Source organism: Benincasa hispida, chromosome 11 (assembly GCF_009727055.1).
Source record: "Benincasa hispida cultivar B227 chromosome 11, ASM972705v1, whole genome shotgun sequence".
NCBI classification, from domain to species: Eukaryota; Viridiplantae; Streptophyta; class Magnoliopsida; order Cucurbitales; family Cucurbitaceae; genus Benincasa; species Benincasa hispida.
In genome coordinates, this window is record NC_052359.1 from 18,478,517 (window position 1) to 18,488,977 (window position 10,461).

The following is a 10,461-nucleotide window of genomic DNA, read 5'->3' on the forward strand; positions in this document are numbered from 1 at the left end:
GAATTTCTTAATTTGGAGCATTCAAACAATCAATCGTGAAGTTTACTCTAGTGTGTTTCTTGTCATAATCACAAGAACCCTAGTTTCTAAAGTAATCTAAGAAAAGAACATGAATTTACTGAATTGAAGTATTTTTTTACTTAGATTAGGGTTAATTGGTATGGTATATGTTAATTAGCAATTGGGTCTTTAGGGTTTTTACCCTATTGCATTATGAGATGTTGAATTTTCATGTATTTGTTCAAGCTTAATTATAGAATTAACCTAGCTAATAAAGATTTTCCAAAAATCTCTCTCTATCGAATCTTTACTATAAAAAAAATAGAAAGTTTGTGTTACAATTGCTTTTATTTTGATTTTACTTAGTTTCTTTAGAATTCAAAAGTCTATTTTTGCCAATTAATAGAGGTTCCTTGTGGATCGGCCTCTTACTTTGCTATTAGTACGTGTTAGTTTTAGTTGTAGTTTGAGCATCATAAATTTTATTTGTTTTGGGTTAGATTGAATTAATGACACCTATTTTATCCCAAACAACATCCTTCAAAAAAACCGAAATTTCAAAAATGAAAAACATAAAACTTGCATAGTTTAAAGAGGAAGGTCAATCTTGTAAATCCAAAAATATATTGGGCCAAAAATAGAAATTTCTCCATCGCTTCATCCATGAAGTTAGAACTTCTTATCTTTTAAAATGGGTCTCTATTACAAATCCAAAAAGTTTTTAGACTAAATGTCAATTACTCGGAAATAAATCGAAAAAAGTGGGCCCTGGATTGATTCGCAAGTCCATTTCCCGTTGTCAAATCAAGAAGTTAGGAACCACAGGTCCACAGCTGCCGTCCTAAGGACCAAGTCCACTCGAAGAGCCGTTCAATTTCCTTCTTGGTGCCTTCATTTTCAAGGAAGAAGGAAAAATCCAGCTCAACGTCAACATCCTTTGGAAAATGCCGTACTAATCGGTCTACAGCGACTCCATTGAACACATAACAGTATGTTCTTTTACTTCTATCAGTATTTTATTTGAAACTGATACTCATGGCCGCCCCATCGATATGGACTCTTTCCTTCCAGTATTGCTGGCCTTTAACTTAGTCTTGTATCTCTTCAGCTATGTATCTGCCACTGATTCCTTAACTGCTCAAAACCCACATCTCAGAGATGGATTTAGTCTGGTCTCCAGTAATGGAAACTTCGAATTGGGTTTCTTCAGTCCTGGTCTTTCCAGAGACCGTTACTTGGGAATTTGGTTCAAGAATCGGCGAGGTCCGACCTCTGTTTGGGTTGCTAACAGGGAAAACCCCATTAATGGCTCGTCTGGTGTATTGGTGATGAACATTACAACAGGAAATCTTACACTCTATAGCCATAATAACACGGCCGTTGTTTGGTCTGCCAGGTTACTGAGAAAAGTCCCCAATGGGGTTTTGCAGCTATTGGACAATGGAAATCTTGTGCTGAGAGATGGGGAAGATGAAAATCCCCAAAACTACTCCTGGCAAAGTTTTGATTACCCTACTGACACTCTCTTGCCTGGAATGAAGCTGGGTTGGGACTTGAGAAATAACATAAACAGAAGATTAGATGCTTGGAAGAATCCCAATGACCCATCCCCTGGAAACCTCAGTTGGAGGATGGAGCTTCATGAATATCCTGAGTCTGTCATGTGGAAAGGTTCCCAAGAATACTTCAGGCATGGCCCATGGAATGGTGTGAGAGTCACTAGTAGACCACTGGGTATTGCACCAATTCTGAACTTTAACTTTGTTTCAAATGAAGATGAAGTTTACTACCAATACTCTGTTGTTAATAAGTCTCATACAGTGATGGTGGTGATGAACCAATCCAATTACCTGCGCATAATGTACTTATGGTCCACAGCTGAAAGACAGTGGAGACTTTACACATCATTACCAAGAGATTTTTGTGACAATTATGCCCTGTGTGGTCCTTATGGGTATTGTGATATAAGGGTAACTCCATCTTGTAAATGTCTAGAAGGGTTTAAGCCAAGATCACCTGATAGTTGGGCGGCGGGGGAATTTGCGGACGGTTGTGAACGAAACAAACTGATGAACTGTGGTGATGAAGTTGGGTTTGCACAGCTCAACCAGCTGAAATTGCCAGACACAAAACATACTTGGGTCAACAAAAGCATGAATCTTGAAGAGTGCAGGCAAAAATGCTTGAGAAATTGCTCTTGTATGGCTTATGCAAATACAAATATCAGTGGGAGTGGTAGTGGCTGTGCCTTGTGGATTGGTGATCTAATTGACTTGAAATTGATCCCGGACGCAGGACAGGATTTGTATGTTAGAATGCTAGCATCAGAATTAGGTAAAAGCATATAAGTTTAAATTTCAATTGGTTCAAACGTGACAGCTCAACAAATACACATTGATTTGGTTTCCTAATGTATACTGTAAGTTAACTGTTTAGCTTTTCCTTTGATGGCGAAAAGTCAAGCGTAGTGAGGCACCCAAAACTGGAAGATTGAACCGTAAGGTGAAGATTTCTTTGGTTGTGATTGTTGCCAGTTTAAGTTTGGCTACCCTCTTCATATGCTTATACATTTTCAAAAGGAGATCAGCCGTCAAAGGTAATTATTTCTCAAACGATAATTGTGTAACACATGCTGCAAGTTTAACTTTACTATCAGCCTAAAATACTCTTATTTCAATGGACAACTGAAAAACTAATACTCATTTGGCAACCATTTGGTCTTTGTTTTTTAGTTTTAGAAAATTAAGCTATAAATGCTCTTTCCACCGCTAAATTTCTTGATATGTTATCTACTCTTTATCAATGTTTTTAAAAGCCAAGCCAAATTTTGAAAACTAGAAAAAAGTAGTTTTTATTTTTGGAATTTGATTAAAAATGCAGGTCTTTTACTTAAGAAATTGAAAGGAATTAGGTTTAATTTTCATAAACCAAGGAGGCACTTCGGCGCCAACTTGCCTTAGGTTATAGCTCACTCAATGTTTAGACCTTCCATCATAATAGTTGAAGTTCCCAAACACATACTTAGGTACAGTAAAACTATTTAAAAACCTTCATTGTCTACTGTGTTTACTATTTTATAGCCATCACCTCTCCTCATTTATAATCTAGACTAAATAGTCTGAACCCAGACACAAGCTATTATAACCTATGGACTGTAATAACCAACTTAGCGCCCCAAACAGTACCCAGATGGTTATCAAATAGGGCCTAAGAAACAATAAAACAAAAATGCCAAAATTGAAACAAATTTTGAGAAGATATTAAAGACTGAAATCGTTATTGACATATAAGGTTACATTTGTATGCCCAATTTCTTATTCATGATAATTGTTTTGCACCATTTGTAAAAATCTTTACATGAACTTCCAAAACATTCTCCATGATAATTTACATTCCACAATTCAATAATGAGCTAATAAATAATAATAGATTGATTTTTTCTTCAACAAAGTTTCATTTTGCCTGCTTGGGTAGACTGAACCCATCTGAATTCCAATATAAATGTCAACATTGACAAAACCTTCAAATCGCAGATGACCATGAGAAAGTAGAAGCTCAAGACCTGGAGCTTCCCATGTTTGATCTATCCTTGATAAATAGTGCCACAAATAACTTCTCGATTGATAATAAGTTAGGAGAAGGTGGCTTTGGGCCAGTATATAAGGTATTTTATTTAATGTTAACTTATTTGACCCGCACTTTTTTATTCTTTTCAAATCAGAAATGTATAAGGAAAATTTGAATTTTTCAGGGCAAGCTTACAAATGGACAAGATGTTGCAGTGAAGAGACTTTCACGGAGTTCTGGACAGGGAATGAACGAGTTTAAGAATGAAGTAATCCTGATTGCAAAACTTCAACATCGAAATCTTGTAAAGCTTCTTGGTTGCTGCATTCAAGGAGAAGAGAAAATGTTAGTTTATGAGTATATGCCAAACAAAAGTTTGGACTTCTTTATTTTTGGTAAGGATGCTTAGAGATTTCAACTTTTTTAGTTTGTCACATTAATTTAATTGAAGTATATTGTGTATCTTAGTGTTTATCCATCAGCTCCACAAGACTAAGTAAATTTAAACTTGACAGATCGAACACAACGTCAATTATTAGACTGGTCAAAACGATACCACATTATTTGTGGAATTGCTAGAGGATTCATGTATCTTCATCAAGATTCTCGATTGAGGATTATACATAGAGATTTAAAAGCAAGTAATGTTTTACTTGATATGAATATGAATCCAAAAATCTCTGATTTTGGTCTTGCTAAAACTTGCGGTGGAGATCAAACTGAAGGACGAACGATAAAAGTGGTCGGAACTTAGTAAGCATCAATATTTTCCTCAAACATCTTGTCTTTGTGCTTTGTTAAGTTCTAGTTGTTTAAAAATTTTATTTTCCCACAGTGGATATATGGCACCTGAATATGCTTTTGATGGACGATTTTCAGTAAAATCTGATGCTTTTAGTTATGGCATTTTGTTGTTGGAGATCATTAGTGGGAAAAGAAGTAGAAGTTTCTGCCACTTGAATGACCAAAATCTTATTGCATATGTAAGTCCCAAGGATTAATTGTTAACTACCATTCTTCTATTCAAACTTATTTGATTCAAAAAATGTCTTCTTCATTTCTGGTATGATAGGCCTGGCGGCTGTGGAAAGAAGGAAATCCAGAGGAACTGATTGACGACACCATTCGAGAAACGTGCACCATTTCAGAGGTATTGAGATGTATCAATATCAGTTTGTTGTGTGTTCAACAACATCCTAATGATCGACCCACAATGTCATCGGTGGTTATGATGTTAGGCTGTGAAATTCCTTTGTCGCAACCAAAACAACCCGGATTTTTCATAGAAAATGAAGCCATTGCAATGAAAAGTGGCTCAAGTAAAGACAAATCCTCTTCAACTAATGAATTAACTATTACACTCCCAGATCCAAGGTAAGTTTAGTTTAGAGCACACCTAAGAACCTTGCTTGATCAATGTTAGCTTGGATAAGTGGTATTCAAAGGCTAGAGTTTGGTTCTATTATCTGGAGTGCATATTATCTCACATTTGGAACAATCCCTTTGATTTCCCCTTAAATTATCTTTGTTCATTAGTTTTTCTAGGAGTTTATCGGACTATGTTAACATGAATATATTATTCTTCACCATTACTGTCTTCAAATTTTCTTTTAATATTACATGACAAGTTCATCGTAGAGATTCGAATGTCTTGAGCTATAAATGACAACTTCCAAATTTTAAGGTATAAATTGATTTCTTAAAGCTTTGTTTTTTAAATATAAATAAGTTATCAATCTCATTTTTATTATTTATGTTCATAAAAGCAGCTAATTTATGATTTGTTTTATATTTTATGGGTATTTGATAAAAGTAATTAATGGATTGTCTTTTATATATATATATATAGGTATTTACAAAAAAGAAAAAAAGAAAAAAAGAAAAAAGAATTGATTATCTTGAATAGTCATTAATATTAATATCAAACCTTCTAATTCACAAATTTATCGAGTAACTAATTGGTGCTATTTTAAGATATTTAAAAAATAGATTGAAGATTTATTCATCTTTAGAGGAACTTCAAAGTTTCTAGTTTATAAATACATTGACAAATTAATCTTGGATAATGAATACATTCACAATGTTTATAAAAAGAATGGTGTAGTCCCTCTGGTAGCAACTCGTATTTTTAGGTAATATTATTTTATCGTTTACGAGATTAAATCGACCTTGATTGATTAATTGAAGTTGTTGCTTGAAATCTAATTTGAGTAAATTAGATGCAACTGAATTAAATTATAACAATTAAAATTTAAATTTTGGACGAGAGATTTTTTATTAAGTTTCAAATGCATTATTTTGGAGATTTAATTTGTAAAGTGACTTTTTGTTCAAGTTTGAAAAGCCTCATTCTTATCTCTCAAGATTTTCCAAGATTTTACCTAAACATTTAGGAGGTTAATGAAAGTTTTAGATTAAGGAAAAAGAACAGGAAAAGGATTTTTAATAAATTAATTGAAGAACCCCACCCCCGAATTTAGGAGAATTTTAAATCAATTTTAAGTTGGATATGACAAGATTTAATTATTTTTTCAAAAAAACAATATATTTCCAATGGTTGGATTTCCAATATATATATATTTATATGGTCTCTCTCCTATGTAAGTGGACCTTCTATTTATTATTTTTTTTTAAAATAGTAACCTTGTATTTGTTTTAAAATAGATGGTAATTATCTTCCTAAACTTAAGTTTTTTTTTTTTTTTCCGAGTGGAATTGAACTTTTGACTTTTAGGTGGATTTGTAGATGCTAGTTGAGTTATACTCATTTTGATTCTCTCGATTTAAGTTGGTATCAGAGCAAAGAAAAGTAGGAACCCTAGCTTTCAAAACTCTATCGTCGATGACTTCTTCTTTCGATGACAACTCCCATCGCCACCTTCGATAAGGCGATACTTTCAATAGTGATACCTTAAATCCTATTAGTTTCTTTACCCTAACATGCATTGTTCACTTGTCTTGCTAGATCTTGTCATTCATTGTCTGTTTTCTTTGGCCATTCAACCATGTGAGAATTTTTGCTCTAAAGTCTTGTATTTAATTAATGTTTTATTCAATAATTATTTAGTTTACAATTTTATATTTGTTAAAGTTAATTAGGATTTATTCCCGTTATTATTTTTCTTGTATTTTTCCTATCTAGTTTTTCTTTTTTAGTATCTTTTTCTTTTCTGTTTCTTTCCTTATCTCAATGTATTCTGATTATATTGATTATTCAATAATATATATAAAATTAACATGGTTTCATGGCCCTAAGTCCTAGGGTTCATACTTTTTAGCAGCCACTTTTGTCTGATCTCTACTTCCATCGATCAGCTGTTGATGGAGGTGGATTCACACCAATCCATCACCCAAAGGGTTTTTTGTATTGTTTGTGTTCCTACCTCTCATAGATTTACGTTCCCAAACCACTATCACACATATGCCTTTATCGCTGATTATGTTTGGTTTTCATATCTACATTTGTGGGTCTTTATTTCTATTTTCAATTCTTTTAGATCTCTGTTCTATTTTCAAATTAACAGTTCGCGGGTGTTGTTTTAGATCTCTCTATGAGAATCTCTATTTCCAACCTAGAAGTACTTTGTGTTTTAGGTTTTTGTGGGTTCTGTTTCTAGCTCAGTTCTCTGTGTTTTAATGTTTTATGAGAATCTCTATTTCCCTTGTTGGATTTAGTGCCTTAGATCTCGTATATCTTGTAGTTTGTATTTTGAAAGAACAAATTATTTATTTAATAAAATAAGATGTATTTTATTTGACTTTCAGACTACAATAATTCAATCCAATAAACTAAGATCCAAGGCTATATGATGTCACTTGAATAGTATGTGATATACTAGTGGTTCATGTTCAAGTTATAACCTAAAAGGATTGTATTAAATGGATATGGTTATGTGTTTTATTCTGGTGACACTTCGGATACAGCCCACTTTGTAACTGTTACATGAGTTGTAAATGTTATAGACAATATGAGTCATATTGTTCATGTGGAGACATGTGAGTGGAGGTATCCTATATAAGGAGTTTATACAAGACCGAACTGCGAAATGATTGGTTTCTCTTTATAACACCATTACTTGAAGAAACCAATATTTCACTAGGATGACCATAGGTGATTAAGCATGCAATATTTCACATGGAATGAATACATGCACGGCAGAAGCGATAAAGGATCTAAAGTACTCCAATTATATTAATTTTGAAAGAATAAACATGCAATTAAACATAAAAATAAAGGGATGGAGAGTATTCAACCTTTGTAGCCCAAATTGATTATCAAATCTGCTCCAATCTCCTCACGAACGATTCGTAGACGACCATGAGAGTCTTCCCGACTATTCTCCGGCTTTAGAGCAGGATGGTAGGATTTGATGAGTGACCAATTTGGAGAGAAAAAGACTAAGGATTTCAAAGAGAATTAGGTTTAGATTCTTCAAAATCTCTATGAAATTTCAATTTTTGTCAAGAACAATTAAAAACCATAGAAACTTCTATTTATAGGGAAAAAACATGCAAATCATGCAATTTTGAATTAATGAAAAATTAACACTAAAAAAATCCATTAACTCATTACTAGGAATTAGGGATTTGTGTCTTCAAGTGGAATTAACACATAACAACAACAAATGTTGGATTTTTCTACTAAAAAATGTTGGATTTTTCTACTAAATTGGTCAAATGTCAATCTTTGACTCTAAAAGTCCAAAGTCAACAATTTGACTTTTTGACTCTCAAAGTCTAATGTCAACATCTTGTCTTTTGTTGCAATTTTGACCAATTCCATTTAATTTCAAAATTAATTATAATAATTAATTTAAAATTAAATTAATATTAAATAAATAATTAAACAATTAGCTTATTTAATTTAATATTCAGTTATTAAATCCAATGCTAATCTCAATCAATATGAATCCTTATTCATAGTCTTGATATTTAAATATTATTCAAATATCTCATCTTCTTCCTCTCTTTATGTTTAATTCACAATTAAATATTAGGTTAAATATATCGGATATATTCAATACTTTACTCCCAAAATCGAATTCGAATACTTCAAATTCGTTTGTCACATTGTTCTAAGGTTTAGTTCGATATGAGCTAGTAGGGGGACCTCATGGACTCCAACGATCCGAGATTAACCGACTACACTCTATAACCCAATTAACCAACAATTCGTTAACTATCGAGTCACTCTACTAAATCCCAGTAACTGCACTCCTCTCATTGTAGATATATTTTGTCTTGCACCCTATGTCCACAACTATCCCTAAAAGTGTGTAGGAGTGAATTCTGTTTTACACCCTATGTTCACAACTATCTACCCGGTCTTACCCCTGAAATGGCAGATTTATTGAATCGGTGTTGTTGAGTCAATCATCACCCATGTAAATCTAAGGATAATCTCGAATAAATAGGAGTTCATTGTTAGCTCAAGATTAAGGTCAAGTTACCTAGGTCATCGCTTTGAAATAGTCAGTCTTAAACAATAAACAATATTAAAAAGTAAGAGTGACTTATTTCTTGGTCTGATTTTATACAAACTCTTTACACAAGACTCCCCCACTCGTATATCTCCACATGAACGATTCAGGATCACATCTAAATACAAAGTGGATTGCATCCCATAGTGTCCCTAGGATAAGATACCCAACCTTATCTATATACTATAGACCGTTTAGACTATACTCGAATTTGATCCATTTTTATGTCTCAAGTACTCATGTAATAGTCATGGATCTTAGTTTATTGGATTTAGGTTCTTTTTAAAACGAAACAAGTAATTCATTCAATAACAACTTTATTGAAAAAACCTCAATAACATCTTTATTGATAATAGAATAAGTTTATTGTTTACAAACTACGAGTTTTAGGACATAAAACCCAACATACTTGACCTTAATCCTAAGTGAGTTGTGAACTCCTATTTACGAGGGCAATCCTTTGATCTGTATAGGTGAGAGTGGTCGTGTTAGTTGACTCAACAAGCCTACCATTTTGGAGATTTGTTCGAGTAAAGAGCTGGGAACACAACTACACAAGAAAGAATTTACTTCTTCCCGCTCATAGGGAAAGCAGAAAAATTGCTCCCTTAACAGCTGACTCCGGGTTTCGAACAATTAGGACTCAACCTCTCACTAGCCCGAGAGGTGTTAGTTTATAGTTGGACTATAAACTGTTTGTTCATTAGAGACATCAGTGGTACTTAAGAAGTTAGATGTAACTAAATAGGGGTAAAACGATATTTTGACCCAGCTTGTCGTTATGAGCAATTTATGAAGGGTCGACTCACTATTGATTGGTTATGTTCATGGACATAGAAATACATCTATAGTGTGAAGAATGCAACTATCAATCTTTAGTGGAGTGACCGGTAGTTAATGAATATTGATTAATTTAATTTTAAAGAGTTTAATTAAATTAATCTCATATCATTGAAGCTTCCAATAGGTCCATAAAGTACGCTTGTTAGCTCGCTAATGATATTAGAAAGGAATGATTTGAATTGTTCAAATTAATTAAAGAAATTTATATTAATATGATTAATATAAAGTATAGTAAATTCTAAAATATTTAATCTATAATCCAAACTATATTATAAGAGAGATGTATTTGAATGAGATTCAAATATTAGATTTATATGAATTAGATTCATAAAGAGATATATGCTTATAAATATATGATATTTTTATGTTAATTAATTAATTAATATTATATTAAATTTGATTTAGTATATAGTTATTTAATTTGTATGCTAATTAATCAAATAATAGTTAATTAATTAATTAGCTAAAAAGGAGGAAAGTGGAAAAGATCATTGTGTTTGGGGGGTGAGGAGATGAGATGAGTTGAGATATGAATCACACTCATTGTTTTGGAGGTCATACGAAACACCCT

At 32.7% G+C, this 10,461-nt stretch overlaps 1 protein-coding gene across 3 annotated transcripts; it reads left to right on the forward strand.

Annotated features, from left to right (window-relative positions):
• Positions 1-844: 844 nt before the first annotated feature.
• On the forward strand, positions 845-5,206 carry LOC120090265 (G-type lectin S-receptor-like serine/threonine-protein kinase At4g27290). 3 transcript variants are annotated; one of them, XR_005485492.1, is made up of 7 exons: positions 845-2,334; positions 2,459-2,596; positions 3,534-3,664; positions 3,752-3,962; positions 4,083-4,320; positions 4,447-4,550; positions 4,640-4,677. XR_005485492.1 is itself a non-coding variant. In XM_039047832.1 (7 exons), the coding sequence occupies exons 1-7, from the start codon at positions 1,053-1,055 to the stop codon at positions 4,943-4,945; spliced, it is 2,454 nt and encodes an 817-aa protein (XP_038903760.1). In that variant the 5' UTR covers positions 851-1,052; the 3' UTR covers positions 4,946-5,206. The 3 variants fall into 3 exon arrangements, 1 of the variants encoding a protein (XP_038903760.1); XR_005485493.1 differs by having other exon boundaries at positions 846-2,334; positions 4,488-4,550; positions 4,640-4,718; XM_039047832.1 differs by having other exon boundaries at positions 851-2,334; positions 4,403-4,550; positions 4,640-5,206.
• Positions 5,207-10,461: the final 5,255 nt, after the last annotated feature.

Coding starts and splice junctions, on each gene's coding strand:
- LOC120090265 (XM_039047832.1), top strand. CDS start 1,053: ATGGACTCTTTCCTTCCAGTATTGCTGGCCTTTAACTTAGTCTTGTAT. Junction 2,335..2,458: donor AATGCTAGCATCAGAATTAG/GTAAAAGCATAT, acceptor GATGGCGAAAAG/TCAAGCGTAGTGAGGCACCC. Junction 2,597..3,533: donor AAGGAGATCAGCCGTCAAAG/GTAATTATTTCT, acceptor TTCAAATCGCAG/ATGACCATGAGAAAGTAGAA.